The following is a 16,527-nucleotide window of genomic DNA, read 5'->3' as shown; positions in this document are numbered from 1 at the left end:
GGGATCTTCCTATGTCTCTGTCTTGAACTAGCCTTATTCTTCTTTATGGCTAAGTGATATTCCATTATGCGTAAATCCCACGTCTGTGTATCCATTCATCTCAAGGTTGTCTCTACCTTTCAGCTGTTCTAACTCAGTGCTGCTGTGAACATTTATGTACAGGTGTCTGAGTACCTCTTTTTAAGGTTTTGAGGTATATATACAAGTACTTGGGAGAATTGCTGTTTACATGGTAATTCTTTTTCACTTGTAGAGGCACTGCCAAAATGTTTCAATCATGGGTGTAACATTTTACATTCCCACTAGCAGTGGGGAGGGGTCCAGTTTCTCCATATCCTTGCCAACACTTTTTTTTTTTTTTTTTTTAAGTAAGCTCCAAGCCCAGAGTGGGGCTTGAACTCACGACCCTGAGATCAAGAATCACACACTTTGGGGGCGCCTGGGTGGCTCAGTTGGTTAAGTCTCCGACTTCAGCTCAGGTCATGATCTCACAGTTTGTGGGTTCGAGCCCCGCGCTGACAGCCCAGAGCCTGAAGCCTGCTTCCGACTCTGATCTCCCTCTCTCTCTGCCCCTCCCTGCTCATGCTCTGTCTCTGTCTCAAAAATAAATAAAAAACATTAAAAAAAATTTTTTTTAAATTACACGCTCTGCCAACTGAGCCAGCCACATGCCCGCCCTTTTTTTTTTTTTATTTATAGTTACCCTAGTGGGTGTGAAGTGGTATTTCACTGTGGTTTTGATTTGCATTTTTATGTTGTTGACATTTTTATACCCTTGTTGGCCATTTATATATCCTCTTTGAAGAAATGTCTATTTAAGTCAAGAAAGTCAATTTTTAGTGTTTTGATAGGACTTTTTGTAATTATAAAGGCACCAGAAGTTTTACTGTAGCCATAACTTTCAAGCAGATCTGATAGGATTTTTCAAAATGGTCTTAGAATTTTCCTAAGCTTCATCCACATCACATGAAGGCAATAACTTAAAACATAGACTGCATTAAGGTATGTTTTGCTATCACATTGGCGCCTCTTTAGAACCATTTTATCCCCACTGGGTATCATTATTGGAGTTTCTGGTACTGATCCTCAGTAGGAACCTTTAGGTGGTGCTCTTTGATTGAAAACGTATATTCCTCAACCAACTTAAGTACAGTAGCACATCCTAGGGGGGAAGGTGGGTTGTTTTTTTTTTTAAGGGATTATCTCCTAGGTCTGCTTAGACCTTTTTCTTATGTAATTTCTGCAGTCTAATCTGTTCCATCTCCTTTTACCCCATTTCCAAAGATCCAGACATGAAGTTCTGCTCCAGAAGGAGACTGTCAATGGTGGGGTAGGAAACAGGGAGGTCCTGATTTTGCACCATCTAAAGCACCTCTAGGCTGAGACTCATCATCTCCTGGCTATTGTGCCTCAAGCCCCCACCGATGTCTTTCTGCAGAGAACCTCCTTCTCTGTGGCACAGTCCCGTTTCCTTAGTGGGTCACGGTTCCCCGAGCTGCCTGCCTGCGCTGCAGCCGGGTCACCCATCACACTCAGCCTGCCCAGACTCCAGCCTCAGGTCCCCCTTCTGTCCCCATGTGCTCCCCTGCCCTTCACCCTGATTCCCCTTTGATCATTTGTTCACTTCCCAGCCCCACAGGTGAAAGGTTACCTATGTTTTTATTCTGGTTTCAGAACCGAGGTCATTTTAGAAAATTGTGCCTCATGTACGTATTCGAAGATGCACCCTCCCAGGACACAATAGATCTTGCCAACTAAATCCATGCCCTCCACCTTTCAAGTCTAATGGCCTTTTCTCAGTTACTTGTCCCCTGAATACTCAGTACCTTCTCCCTCACCCTTACTTACCACCAAAGCGCCCCTGTGGTTCTTTAGAAACCTTGCAGACCTAGATTCTTCTGTCCTACTTGAAAGATGCTTTCCAAAGATTTTACTAAAGCATTTATTTTTTAAACAAAAATATACATTAAATCTCAGATTTACAGAATATAGAAATAATTTATCCAAAGCAATTTGCATTTTACAATTGTTAATATTGCACCCAACAGTTAAGTCTTTGACACATTTGCGTTGCCGACCTTTCCCACAATTCACAAAACAGGAGAGAAAACAGAATACAAGCAGACTTTTCTTTACCAAAAAAACAAAAAAAACCAATTTACAGTTTATTTACAAGAGAAAGTTGTAAACTTCCAGAACTTTACTTCCATAGAATAAAGAGGCATACATTCTTTTATCATACCTAGAATGTGAACTATATACAGATTGTGATTTCCTCATAGGAATTCAAAGGGACAGATATGTGAACATTCACAGCCTAATGGTAAAGAACAGAATTATTGAAAACACTTCTATATCTTCACTAGAATATGGAGACCAGTATTTGAAAAGCTTCTAGAAAAATAACTTTTGCCTCTTTAAAATTTTCAATTTTAAAGGATACACTGTTAGAAATGTGGCTGCCAACAGCCTTTTTTTTCTCTGAAGACAAGTGAAAAAATGAGGTCTCTGTTCAAGTCCCTTATAAAACACATGTAGGCAGGCACAAAATTCGCTTTTCAAAAGAAAGCTTTACAAAATCACAATTTATCACTGATACCCTTAGTTTTTAAGAACCTGTTTTTTTTTAAAGCCCATAAATATTTAAAGGAAAGGAGAGAAGGAAGTGCCTAAAATAACATGTAGTAGTAGGAGTAAACTTAGGTGGCCGTGCACTTGAACCTGGTAGTAAACGGAAGCGGCTAAAACCTTGTACTCATGAAATGTGAAGTCATTTTCCTTGACTGAACTATTAAACCAATAGGAGAACGTGAAACCGAGCAGCTCATTATCAACTCTCAAATGTCATCGGACCACTTAGCTTCCAGCTGATGAACATTCGTGATTTTTCTGTCGTGGCCGTTACAAATTAAAGATCTTCCTTAACAAGGTACCCAAGGGGGCAAAAAAGGTACCTCTGGTTTTGTAGGTTGAAGACCCAAGACAGCAATGATCTAATTGTAATTTTATAATGCAGTACCATTTGCCCTGAAATATCAGACAGCTTCTAATTCTCTTGTCCTAGATCGAGACTGGATTACGACATTTCCTCTGAATCCCAACGAACACAAGCAGGTGACCAAGAGGACTTCCGTAAAGGTATTCTTGGCTTCGCTATTGCAATAGTCCAGCCCAAGTAGTTTGTTACAAAAGTTGCGGTGACAAATTCAGTTTCTTTCTTTCTTTCTTTTTTTTTTTTTAAATAAAAGGCCTGAGAGTCTTCATAAAAAAATAGACATCTGTGTGTGCGTGGTGGTGCCGCTGCGGCCGCATCAGCTCTCCACGGTCCGCCGGTACTCTGCGGTGCCGTCTGCTATGATCGCGTCCAGCGGGGAGCGCTTCTTCCGGATGCTGCGCCCGGAGGAGATGAGGTCCGCGTAGCCCCGCTGGTGCGAGAAGGCGTAGGCGGAGCGCCGCGAGGACACGCCCCGGCGGAACACCTGCTGCCGCCGCTTCCACTGCTCTTCCGCTTTCAAGCGCTTGCGGTGCTTCTGGATCTGTGGCAGGGGAAGAGAGAGCGAGGCCCACAATGAAATGGAAGGTCTGTGGTGGGGGGCGGGGGGGGGGCTACTCCAGGCTGTCTTGTTTAAGGTGGCATCGCTGTCCTCCTTTTACAGGGGAGGACACGCCCAGAGGTTGTGGAACACTTCCAAGGTCTCAGACCTTCTAGAAAATGGGGAGCCTCCCCCCAAAATTCCCACTTGCCTCCGCTACTGTTCTTTGCCACTGACAAATCAGACTGGACAGGCTCAAGGGAAAATTCTGTCCCTTACTGCATCTTCTGGTCAACAGAAAAGGGAGAAGATCTAGGGGGCACTGAAGGTTGCCTGCCTAGCACCTTCTCTCTCCCTCCTGATGAAAACGGAGTAGAGTCAAGTACTCCTTTCCCTGCATACAGCCGTACCGCTCCCAGGAGCATGACTGAATCGACTTCACTTGCTCCACACGAGTCCGGGAATGGCCACGTGAGTTCATCCGGCCAAGGAGGCCCCCATGATGTGGCCTGGGCCCTCCCATGCACAATTCCCGGGCTCCTCAGGGAACGCTATGGAGCAGTCTCCTGTCTTCTCCTGGAGAGGGATGTGTCAGGAGGAGACACCTGCAACTGTAGCCATCCCCCCCCACCAACTTCAAGGTGAGGCTCATAATGAGGAAAGCAGAGGGGAAAGATGGAAAGAACCCCAGTGCTTTTGACAGATGTTTAGGTGTCAGTCACCAGAGCCTGAGCCTGCTGATGATTATGTGAATCAAAGTGATACCTTATCTGAACAACTTACAGCTTAAATGAGTCCACCAGAAGAGGTGGCGTTTTTCTAGAAAGGAAGGAAGGAAAAGAAAATCCCCAACTTATTTGCCGGGCAAAATGTTAATATAATAATTTTTAAATTGAGGGGATAGACATATGGGAGTTCATCATATTATTCTCCTTTTGATGATGTTTAAAATAAAAAGCATGCGAACAAAAATCCCAGTCCCAAGGACTTCTTTGCAAGACGAAGTTAAAGAGAAGTAGTACTAAAAAAAATCCATACCAAACTTCCCATGAGTTTAGAATTTTGCAGGAAAGCTGTGGGGACACGCTTTGATTTCTGTGAGGGGCACTCAGAATGAGGAGAATACTGTTTTCTCTATACCTTGTCACTCTCTGATGGCCAAATGGTCATTGACAAGAAACGAATGGCAATGACGGGCAGTAAGCACACTGCGACGGTCAGAATGATGGTCAACCAGATGTACGGCTGTCTCAAGGCGTTCGATGCTGTGCCTGCAAAAACATGGAGGGGGATGAATCACAGAGGCCTTTATCCGAAGAGCACAGTTAATATTCCGCAATCCTTCCGTGATCTATGGTAGAGTTTTACAATCAGAGTGGCCTCCCCAGGACATTCTGTCACTGCTGAAGGGATGAACATTTTAAAATAGGACTAGGCAAGGCAAAATTAGGAAACCAAATGTGCATCACCAAACAATTAAGGGGAAAAAGTTATGTTTGTCGCCATTACTGCATTATAAAAATGCAAAATTAGGCAATCTCTACCTCTCAGTTTTTCCAGGAATTTACATTCCAAAATTTATAGTTTGAAACTCCAGATAACAATCAGCAGTGCCGTTTGTAGGACAGGTCTTGCATAGGTGTTTTATTCGGGTCATGCCATTTAGGCAGCTCTGAGGGATGAGTAGTAAGTTTCTTGAGTTGTGGAGAAGTGGAGAGATTTGCCCAGATAACAGAATGGGCTGTGGCCACTCCTAAACTGAAACTCCCAGCCATCTGACCAGAGCCATACTGCAGTCCGGCCGCTGGTTCACGTCACAAACAGTAACAATTCTATCGTACAACCAGGTAATCCTATATTTTACCCAATTTTAAAGCTATGATTATCCCCCCAGAGCCAGATCTGTCACAGTGTTTTCTGTACTTACACTGTAAGTTTATAAAAATACTTTTTAAAAATGTGTTTTTATACAACTAAATGTGTGTTTAAAAACACTGCCTTTGGGAATATTCTAAGTAACAGGGCACTAAATTTTTTAAAACACAAAACAATGTAAACAAAAACAATCGTAAAACAGAATGAACTTAATCCCAAGAAAAGGGTTGCTATAGCAACGGTCTTTTTATAAGTGGTTATTAAATAAAAACAAAATACAAACTCATCTTTTACAGGGAAACTAGTTTATGGGGATTTTTTTTCCATTGTGAGCCCAAGCTAATCTATTGAAAGAAATTTGTAAGTTTCGATTCATGATACTATAAATTTTTAAATATGTATGAAATAGCATTCTAGCATTTATCATTTGTCCTATTTTATATGGCTATAAAGTATTTAATTTCTAAACTATTTCTATAAGTTACTTATTGCTCTGTATACGTTCTTCTAATGATGTGACAGTTTTCTACTTTTGAATTCTAGAATTTCCTCATATGCGATTCATAGCTGGATACGATTCTAATTAGATCTTTGAATTATTTCCATTTTTAAAAAATAATTGCAATTGTGGGGGTGGTATAATCTTTATACAGATTAGCCTTTCCAAAAATTGTTTTATCTTAAGGGGTTTTCTCCAAGTGGAAATACTAGGTGACAATGTATGAGAAGTTTTATAGTCCGTTATGTAGTTCCAGGTAGTACTTTGAAAAACTTAATTGTTCACATGCAGATTCAGTCTCCCTGTGTTAGATTATATGCGGGCGGGGCATCAAAGCTAAGTGAACAGATGCACAACTGTATCTTAGAACCTTAATTTTGTTTCCCTGCTGTCGCATTACCACACTTCCAGCCTACCACTGTCATTCAGTTGCCAGTGAGGACATTAATTTTCACTAGCAATCCTTTACACTTTGTGTTTTTACTTAGAACTCATGTCAGAGTCTAAACTAACCTTTCTCTATACCTTTCTTTTTGGAATTTAGAAAATACCAACCTGTAAACTGAAATGCAGATGGAAAGAGAACATGTATCCCAGCACTATGAAAGTCAAACATGATGCCAAAGTAAAGTGCAATGCTTCCAAAAATTGAAAAAGCATTCACAAAGGTCCAGTAAGAAGTATCCAAGCCGATCTGTCGGGAAAGCAGAGAAAAACAGCACTCATTTTGGGGAGTCAACCAGGAAGTAAAGGATCTAAGGATTCTGAAAACAGAATTCAGGACTTTCGGCATGATTTGGCTTGACTACTGAACAGTGAGACTACCCTCGGCTCAGGTGAGAAGTAGGAAATGTGCTTGGTGTAAGGGGTGATGACAACATTCGTAGTGTCCAAAGTGGAGAGGCTCAGCTGGAAGTGGGGTGGCTGTGCACACTGGTCCGTGTACAGAAATACAGGTACCTGACAGGTACAGAGAACACGGGACCAAAGCCATGTACCTGGAAGTTGACTGTTATTATAAGTGCAGAAGCAATTGTCACGGCAAAAGACTGGTAGTCCGAAGGTGCCTCTCCATCCTGCCCCACGGTTTGCAGATAGGCTCCAAGAGGTATGAAGAAGAGGATCATCGATGTTAAAATTCCGTGCACCAAGCTCACGAAGAATCTCTTATAGTTGAATAGTAAGTCTCTCTGTCCTACCATGTACAGCCCAGGGAAGCGGAGGCTCAGTTTGTCACTCACATCCTTAAAGGGAAAACACAGTTAGCTGCGGACTCCAGGAATCCGCGAACTCTGAGATCCATTCCAGTTTATGCGTCACAGAGTTTCCGCTTACTCCTACTCAGTTTTAGGAAGGCAGAAACTCAACTAGGTAAGTCCTGAATGTGTGCATTCAGTGTGCAGAGGCCAACCTCTTTACGTTAGTCCACCATTACTTGATGTTTAATTAAGATGAGGACGAGGTAGAAATATATTATTTTGCTGTTCATAGAAAGCATATTACTAATGTCCAAAAAAAATGTAGGGAGGCTATTTTTTACCTCCTAGGAAAATAGATTTTTATTAATTCTTTTGGAATCAACTTCTTTGTGAAAATACTTTCCCAGTCATTCTTTTTATTCATTAAAGGACTTTCTCCAAGAATTGCTACTAGATAGAATGTGGAATTAAACATGTAAGTTTAAAATAATTCACTTGTAAAGTAAGTTATTATAGAGACATACTATACTGTCGGTGTCTTAACAAGAAATTCTTAGTGTCTAAAAGGAAGATACTAAACTCCTTTGTCAATGAATTCACCCCAGGCACAGAAATCCTCGAGAAGCACAGTTCCTCTTGTTGCCTGGCAACAAGACAGCAATAGGGTTTTCTCAGAAAGAAGGGAAAACCCAAAGGATGCATTGAAATATTTGCTTCTAACTCCGCAAACAGGCCCTCAGTCTGCCCCGCCGAGTCCCGTGGGCACGCGGTCCTACCTGGTCCAGCAGCCCCATGAGGAGCACGGGCAGGCTGGAGTAGAGCACGTTGTAGAGCGTGATGAACCAGTCCTCGTACGCCGTCTGTGGAGAGGTCACAGAGTCTCCGTGTCACAAACCAAGACATTCCTTCTCAAAGCCGGGAGGCCCCCAGGATGCGCGGGGACTTCTGCCAGGGTGCCGCCCCCCCATCTGCAGAAGATGAGAGCTGGGTCCAGCGGAATGGGCAGAATCAAAGAGCGTTCCGCAGACTAGACCTTCCTTCTAAAATGAGTGGGAGAATCTACACCAAAACATCTTTTGGAAAAGGAGTCCATTCTCTTTGAAGAACGCTGGAAATTACATTGGTGCTGATCCTTTCTATGTTCCTTTGTTAATGAATCAGAATACATAAGGTACCATTCAAGTTCTCTTTACTTTTACTTTGCACGTCCAGCATTTCTATTTAAATAGTTTGTGAAGCAGAATTTGAATATTAAAAGTATGCTTCTGAGCGGCACCTGGGTGGCTCAGTCGGTTAAGCGTCCGACTTCGGCTCAGGTCATGATCGTGAGTTTGAGCCCCACATCAGGCTCTGTGGTGACAGTGCAGAACCTGCTTCGGATCCTCTGTCTCCCCCTCTCTCAAAAAAACGTTTAAAAAAATATGCTTCTGAAAAGGACGCACAGGGTTGTGCATGCACATCCTCAGGGTAGCGGAGAGAAAACAGGCCTGCTCGTCACCACCACTTATCCCTGGTCCTGCACGGGAACAGGAAGAAGGCTGTCACTTGCTCAAGGGTTGCTCCTGACCCTCAGTTTCCGAGGCTCCTCTGATACCATTTGTCTGAGGCACCGCATCAGAAGTTTGGACAACTGCAGGCACTGACCTAGGTTCACTTTTACTAATGATGTTTTTTGCCGTGTCACTGTTTTAACATATGTGACCCCCACTCCCATTTCAGCAATAACTAAAATAATAATCAGCAGATTCAGAGAACAGATCTGTGATCATCTAAAATTTATATAATCCTTTAGCCTTGATCATAATGTCACTGTTGATTTGCTATCAAAATTCAATAATTTATCATTATTCTTTTATCTATTTTTGAGAGAGAGCAAGCGAGCAGAGGAGTGGGAGAGAGAGAGAATCCCAAGCAGGCTCTGTACGGTCATGCAAAGCCCGACACCAGACTTGAACTCACAAACCATGAGATCATAACCTGAGCTGACGCCAAGAGTCCGACACTTAACCAGCTGAGCCACCCAGGTGCCCCTTATCGTTATTCTTAATGGCAAGAGTGACTTAGGAAAAAGATCTAAGGTGAAGGCACACACAGAAACAAAAGCCAGGAACAAATCCCAACTTTTCAAAGGCAAACTGAAGTGTTCTTAAAGCACCAGAAACATTTTAGAAACGTCATCTATAATCTCAGTCTGTGCCCCAGCTGTTGAGAGCGCATCAGAGCTGCCAAGATGGAGGGGAAACGTTTTTTCAGAAGCAGAGTATTTAGGTAAGGGTTCTCATCAGATAATAATAAGTATCATATTACCTGTGCAGAGTACCCATTGAAGAAGGAGTACCAGAAATGAACCAGAGTAAACGCGAAGTTTTTATAAAAGAAGTAGCGGAGGAACTTGCACATCCTGATGTAAGACCACCGGCCGTGCACCAGCAGCAGCCTCTGCAAGTATCTGAACTGGGCGAAGGAGTAGTCACTCGACATGACAGCTTGCATGCCCTCCTGTCCGCTTATTCCAACTCCGATGTGGGCAGCTGAGGGGCGGAGGGAGAAGATAATGTGAATCAGGAGCTAATTTTAAAGCAAAACATTGAGATGATAAAAATGTTTCCATAGCAAAACAAAGAAACAGACATTCACGGAATGAAAACCCTTGCTCACCAACCCCGCCTTAGCTTCTGAACTCAACTTTGTGCCAGGGAGACAAGTTGCTAAAAAAAAAAAAAAAAAAAGGCACGGTGGGGCCTCTAAAGAGGTGGGTGGTAAATTCCATTTGGGTTATCTGCCCAGCTCATCAGCCATCCTTCCCACCCATGGAGTGAGCCCAAGGAATCCACGCGTACTGTGTGTCCCTGCCTCCCTGGCCGCAGGGGAGTCAGCCCTGGGCTGGTCTGTCATCGGTCAGACACTACAAATGGGCTCCTTCACTCCACCCTTGTTCCTTTGGGAAGGTGGGAAGGCAAATAAAAGCCTAACCCCGCTCTGACTTCCTTGCAGCACGGTTCCGTTTGTGAATTGGGTTCCATTGTTAGGAGCCGCCTGGAGTCCAGCAGCCCTTCCCTTTGTGGCATTTCTGCAGCAGAGTTCGTGTCCTCTCTCCAGCTGCCTGCAGGTTGACAGGCAAAAGCTTTTCAGCTGAAAACTCTTCACAGAAGCCTCAGAGTTAGAAGCTCCTCTGGTGAGTGACTAAGACATTCGAGACTCATCCTAGCACCCACTTCTTCAGTCCATCCAGAGCTTTTATGAGCACTTAGTCCCTTACGTTAATCACTTCCTGCTTAAAGTACCCAGTGGGGTCTGTTTCTTGTATTATCCTTGACAGAAAACCCAAGCTGGACCAACCCATGTCTCTCTCACATTTTGGAATTAAGATTTGGGTTTGGGTTTGTAAATCTTGAGTTGTGGGACAGATATATTGATTTCCAAGGGGTTCTGAGGAGCAGAAATAAAGAGGTCTAGAAGGAGGGATAAACAGAAGCTAGGTTCCTGGTTCCAGCATTTTCTCTAAAGTCTGGGCTCTTGGGAGGCATGAAACCTCTTCATATCTCTTACATTTCTTTTTGTCTTAAGCTTGTTTTAGCTGTTCTCTAATATTTGCAATCAAAAGCATTTTAACTAAGATACTATTAAACTTTCAACATTTAGCCATGGCCCTCTGTGACCTTAAGAGACATAATTCTTCCCCCTCTGCAGAAGGTTTCCAGAATGGATAAAAATGAAAGTGACCGTTCTTCCAATAGTCATTTAGTCACGGTTTCAACTTAGAGAATCGCGAATTTTATATAGGGCTTAAAAGGCATGGAACTAAAGACCTACTGAAATCTGTCAGAGAACGTGTGTTGAGAACACAACTTATTATTACTTAGACCCAGAGAAGTGACTGCCAATTTCAGCAGAGTTTCCAACTGAAAGCAGCTCCAAAAATCCTGCCGTAGTGGCAGAGTACAAGGTCTGGCAAATTCAAAGCGACACAGTGACTTGGCCAAACCTAAGTTTTCAGTAACACTTTGCAATGCTAAAAAATAGGATAAATTGCATGTCTCATTCAATATTTATGCCTTCGTTTAAACACATAAATAATTCTTATGACTAGTTGGGGTTGCCCAGCCATGCTTTCCTACCAAACCATGGGCTTCTTTCCTGAACAAGCAACAAAGGGAAACGCTGACATTCTCTTGGAGCCAAGGAGAAGGGGCCCTGCCACAGGCCCGGACGTCCAGCCCAGTCCGTTTGCTGAGCACGCCGAGGACAGTGTGTGACAGAACACGGCCACAGTTCACAGGGGATCCAAGGCAACCGAAGAGATGTGCTTTAGAATACTCTAATCTAAATACAGACACCGAGCTTTTCCTAAAGCTTCAAAAACGTGGTTTCAGATGTCTCCCTGGTAGGCTCCTTCATAGCTCCTGTCTCCCCTCTCATGCTTCTTGTCCATTCTTAGGGTCTTAGGCCAAGAAAAACGCCACCCGCCAGCCAGCAGACGTCTTCAGGCCCAAGAGAGGGAGTCGGGGCAGCCCAGGAGAGTCCTAGGGTCCTCGCCAGAGACAAAAACATGGGGGCAGGGTTGCAGTTCCCTCCCCTTCTAAATGTGGAGCATGCTAGCAAATGGCCCAGTGTTCTTGACACTTAAATTTGTACTTTATAAACAAACATAATTTTTGTATATTGTATTTTACACAGGTGAACATGACGCCAGTTTTTCTAAAATACAAAAAGGCACTTTTAATACTTGGGTAAAGCCATGGACTTCCAAGGACCCCTGAGTTTCACTGATTTGCACCACAAATGGATGTTCCCTGTTAATATAAAAGCAACGGCCATATAACAGAGCTTAAGAAAACAAGTCTCTGTAAGGTTCTTTGTTGACTTTCTGATCCCTTTCACTATCAATTGTAAACTCAGAGGAACAAAAAAAATGTTCAAATCTAAGTCACATAATCAGATGGTATATTTGCAAGGTAACCCTCTCTCCAACATCTAGAAGTCTCCATTGTAACTTAATAAAACTAATGTTTGAGTTACTTGCCCTTTTGGCACAGCTATTTGTGTTAAAGGTACACAATGGAAAAATAACCTAGAACTCGCTGTAGAGGAAAGAAATTGATATAATTTGGGGCAAGAAATGGCAGTCGCATGATAAGATTGGCACATGCAAAACACCCCGGAGAGGAAATTAAACCAGCAGTGACCACAGACAGACACATGATAAAGAAGCAAGAAGACATACATCATATAGTGAACTCCTGCCGAGGAAGATAAAGTTGGGATATTCTTAGTATAGATCGAGGAGGAGGAGGAAGAGTCTCTAAGAAAAGAAAGAGATGCATGAATTACAAAATAGTCTTGAATTAAAAGTCTAGTTTTACATAATACATTTAAGCTACCCAGCATAACATATGTGGTTATGTCATAGTTCATCTTAATAGTATCACAAAACTGGAGGTGACCTCAGAGATCATATTCTTGTTTTCAGATGAGAAAATTGAGGCCAGAGCATAAGCCCAAGGTGACATGGCATGTTGGTGGAATGAAGACCAGCATTCACATCTCACTAGTTGGGGCGTTTTCATTATAAGATGCTTCCTAACTGTAACACAGGGAGGAAAAAACACAACAACCCGGGACTCAGGCGTGTTGATGAAGGTTTGGTTCTGCATGCTTTAACACCGGCACAACGTGTTTCTGTACGGCAGGACTCAGTTCTTCAGTACGTGAAGACGTAAGGTCCTGGGACCTGCAGAATGACCCTTGACAGTCTTCTAGGAAGGTCAGGAGGATGGCAACACCATGTGGGGGTTTTGCTTCAACACCAGATATGTTCCCTTGGGCTGATACTAGGTCACCCAACTTACCAAAGGCAAGAGAGCCCCAGAAAAAAGATGCCTAGGTAAGAAAGAAAAATACTCTCAAACCCTAAAGAGAATTCAACAATTTACTCCACGCTCAGCAGAAATTTTCCCAAAATGTACTAAATAGCAGGATTTTTTACTAAGCCCTAAGGAGATAGAGGAGGAGAAGCAGCAGGAGAGCGAAACAAAACAAATGCACATGTGTGTAAAGGAGGAAAACAAAGCCAAATTCACTCCTGTGGAACTCGCCCTCTGGCATCCTCTGAGCGGCAGTGTCCTACCCGCTCTCCTGCTGGGCAGCCTGAGCTTCCCAGGGCAGGGTCCCAGAGGTCGTCCCCGTGGTTACGTACCTCAATCAGAAGGCTGCTTTCTCAAAGCCTAAGCTATGAAATTTGGAACTACTACCCTCAAAAACACTCCAGCCATTCCTCCTCTCTAGCAACCCAGGTGGCAGCGGCCCCGGGTGAGACTCACTTTTGATCATGTTGACATCATTGGCTCCATCTCCGATCGCCAGAGTGATGGCTTTCTTGTACCTCTTCACCAGGTCCACCACCATCGCCTTCTGCTTGGGGGTGACCCGGCAGCAGATGACCGCGCTACACTCACAGGCCAGGTCCACAAAGTTCTTCTGCCGCTGCTCTTTCCTGGCTTCCAGACGCCTTTTACTCTGCGTCCGCATCCGTCTCTCTTCTTCCGTCCTCGGGAACTTCAGCTTCAGAATCTTACTTCTCTTGGTCTTTTTCTCCAGAAGAATTTCATTCTGTGAAATTAGAGAGGGCGAGGATGACAACCATATTAGTTTTTGTCTCCAGAGTACCATTCCCAAGACTTTAATTGTGTGGAGGACGGTTCTTGGTTTTATATCATGGATGATACCGTTCTGATTATAAAACCTATTTGCTATAAAAATTTAGAAAATACTCGGGGCACCTGGGTGCCTCAGTTGGTTAAGCATCTGGCTTCGGCTCAGGTTATGATCTCACAGCTCTTGAGGTCGAGCCCTGCATCGGCCTCTGTGCTGACAGCTCAGAGCCTGGAGCCTGTTTCATATTCAGTGTCTCCCTCTCTCTGTCCCTCCCCACTTGTGTGTTCTCTCTCTCAAAAATAAATAAGCATTAAAAAATTTTCAAAAAACAATTTAGAAAATAGAAAAATGTACAAAGAAGAAAATTAAAATTATTCATTGATTGGTAAACCAGGGTAACTGCTATTATCAGTTAGATAGAATTCCTTTCATGTATTATGCAGTAAGTCCCGAACTTGGGAAATTGCCCATTCATTTATAGGCCAAGAGATTTTTAGGTTGACAGTACATATGAGAAACCATCTAAAATCAGCCCATAATGAACTACTAGTTTAAGGCAAAGGCACAGATACCCTAGAGATACGCACCAACCAAGAACCAGTGATTATTAAAGCACGGTTTTCACCAGATGGAAAAAATGGTTCGTGCACGGGGGATACAAATTTTGCATAGACTCCACCTCTGTTCCTCTGGTTTTCCATCCTTGTATGAAGAAGAGCACTGGGGGGAAAAGAAATTTAAGTGTTTGAGAGTACAAGACTATAAACAGGCCCTTGACTGTGACATATGATCTCTATTTGTGTTTAAAAAAAAACAAAAATTATAATCTTAGCTATTTCTACAGTTCTGTAGTATTAAGTATATTCAAACTGCTTTGTAACCAATCTCCAGAACTTTTTCATCTCTCAGAACTGAAACTCTATACCAATTAAATAACTCCCCCTTTCCTTCTTCCCCTAGTCGTTGGTAACTGCTACTTTATTTTCGATTTCCATGAAGCTGAGCACTCTAAAATAACTCCTATAAGGGGAATCACACAGTACTTGTTTTCTTGCGATTGGCTTATCTCCCTGTCCTCAAGGTTCAGTCACTATTGTAACACATGTCAGAATTTCCTTCCTCTTTAATAATATTCCAGCGTATTGATATACGACGTCTTGTTTGTCCATTCATCCATCAATGGACATTTGGATTGCTTCCACTTCTTGGCTATTGTGAATAGTGCTGCTGTGGACATGGGTGTGCAAATATCTCTTTTGAGTTCTGGCTTTCAGCTCTTTGGGATATATACCCACGAGTGGGGTTGCTGGATCACACGGTAATTCTCTAACTATTTTGGGGAACCACCATACTATTCTCCTTAGTAGCTGCACTATTTATTTCCCACCAAGAGTGCACGAGGATTCCAATGTCACATGCTTCTCCATACTTGTTATTTTCTGGGGGGTTTTGTTTTGTTTTGTTTTGTTGGAATAGAAGCCATCCCAAAGGGGTGTGAAGTGACATCTTATTCTGGTTTTAATTTGCAGTTCCTTACTGGCTAGTGATGTTGAGCATCATTTTATATGCCTGTTGGCCATTGGTATAGCCTCTTTGGAGAAACGTCTACCAAATCCTTAGCCCATTTTTAAATCAGGTGACAAAATCTTATTTAAGTCTTAATTCTTCCCCTGTGGGGCACCATGTTCTTGGTGCTTCATTCTTTGCCAAAGACAGCTAAAGGAGGATACAGTTGAAAACCCACTCTGGACCAACAGAAGGAAGGCAATCGATGTGAATTATTATAGCCGGGGTAAATTCCAGTGGATTATAAGTAGTGGTGACTGGCAAAAAGCAGCTTACTTTCACATAGAGGTGTGTTTGCTTTTGAGAAATTCTCAGTGCTTTTTATCAAACAATTGCGAAGGCCACATGTAACACATTCGTGTGACAGAAAAGCTAGTCATGGAATTTTGGAGTGGAAGGCTCCGTAAATACCTAAACTCTTCATGTTACAAATAAGGAAGTCAGACCCCTGACAGATAATGCGATTCACCTACAGCAAGTTGATAGGAAAATGGGAAGGAAGCCTCCAGTCTCCTGACTCTCAGCCCACAGCTTTCCCTGTTACACACACACAGCCACCATTCCCCGCCTTCAAGAGCAAGTTTCTCAACCTTAGCGCTATGGATGTCTTGGGCCATGTGATTCCTTGTTGTATGTGGGTGACTACTACACTGCAGGACATTCAGCAGCACCCGTGGCCTCCACCTATGAGAAGCCAGTAGTTCCCCTCCTTCCCTGTTAAGACAACCAAAGGTGTCTCCAGACTGCCAAAGGTCCCCGCAAGGCAACACCACCCCCCGCTGAGAACCATTACACTAGAGGGTTAGGTGTCTACTATTCTTCTTCCATATTAATGTCTCATTTTCAAGTTGAAAATAAGGAATGATCAGGACAAATCGCTGAAAGAAAAAAAAAAATGAAGTTCCCCACTGAACCCATTCTATAGGAATCGTCCTTGAAGGAACTGCCTAGAAAGATGATTCAGCCCTCTAGAAAGGTAAAGGTAGCTAAGAGCATGATCATAAAATTTTCTACTTGCATAAGTTTTATCTTCTAATTTAGCTCGGGGCCCAATTTTCAACACTAGCAAGAGAGACCAGAAATCTATTAAGGCCCCCATCTACAAGAAATAAAACCCGGCAATTAACCTAAGTACTTGAAACCAAGCAACTACCTAAGGAAACATATTAGTATTTATTTGCCTGTTGCTATTTTTTTAAAT

At 42.9% G+C, this 16,527-nt stretch overlaps 1 protein-coding gene and 1 long non-coding RNA gene across 3 annotated transcripts in view; one reads left to right on the top strand and one right to left on the bottom strand.

Annotated features, from left to right (window-relative positions):
- LOC115277972 overlaps window positions 1–12,124 on the top strand; it is a 37,355-nt gene extending 25,231 nt beyond the window's left edge. Inside the window, exons 3-8 of one of the 2 annotated variants that reach the window (XR_003902613.1) lie at window positions 3,065–3,138; window positions 3,249–3,580; window positions 6,452–6,743; window positions 7,839–8,277; window positions 9,422–10,281; window positions 11,784–12,124. This is a non-coding gene — a long non-coding RNA (uncharacterized LOC115277972). Of the gene's footprint in view, window positions 1–3,064; window positions 3,139–3,248; window positions 3,581–6,451; window positions 6,744–7,838; window positions 8,278–9,421 lie in introns of both variants that reach the window. The other variant, XR_003902612.1, reaches the window with a different exon arrangement.
- The window catches only part of ATP8B1 (ATPase phospholipid transporting 8B1), a 59,063-nt gene continuing 44,464 nt past the window's right edge, over window positions 1,929–16,527 (bottom strand). Inside the window, exons 20-27 of the mRNA XM_029922390.1 lie at window positions 14,348–14,480; window positions 13,427–13,715; window positions 9,414–9,637; window positions 7,883–7,966; window positions 6,906–7,151; window positions 6,463–6,601; window positions 4,674–4,804; window positions 1,929–3,536 (exon numbers count right to left, since the gene is read on the bottom strand). Of these exons, the coding sequence (XP_029778250.1) occupies window positions 3,312–3,536; window positions 4,674–4,804; window positions 6,463–6,601; window positions 6,906–7,151; window positions 7,883–7,966; window positions 9,414–9,637; window positions 13,427–13,715; window positions 14,348–14,480 (1,471 nt within the window). The 3' untranslated portion in view covers window positions 1,929–3,311. The remainder of the gene's footprint in view (window positions 3,537–4,673; window positions 4,805–6,462; window positions 6,602–6,905; window positions 7,152–7,882; window positions 7,967–9,413; window positions 9,638–13,426; window positions 13,716–14,347; window positions 14,481–16,527) is intronic.

The sequence above is a fragment of the Suricata suricatta genome, chromosome 14 (genome assembly GCF_006229205.1).
Source record: "Suricata suricatta isolate VVHF042 chromosome 14, meerkat_22Aug2017_6uvM2_HiC, whole genome shotgun sequence".
NCBI classification, from domain to species: domain Eukaryota; kingdom Metazoa; phylum Chordata; class Mammalia; order Carnivora; family Herpestidae; genus Suricata; species Suricata suricatta.
The sequence above is the reverse complement of the archived record's forward strand: the minus strand, read 5'-3'. Positions and strand labels throughout refer to the sequence as shown.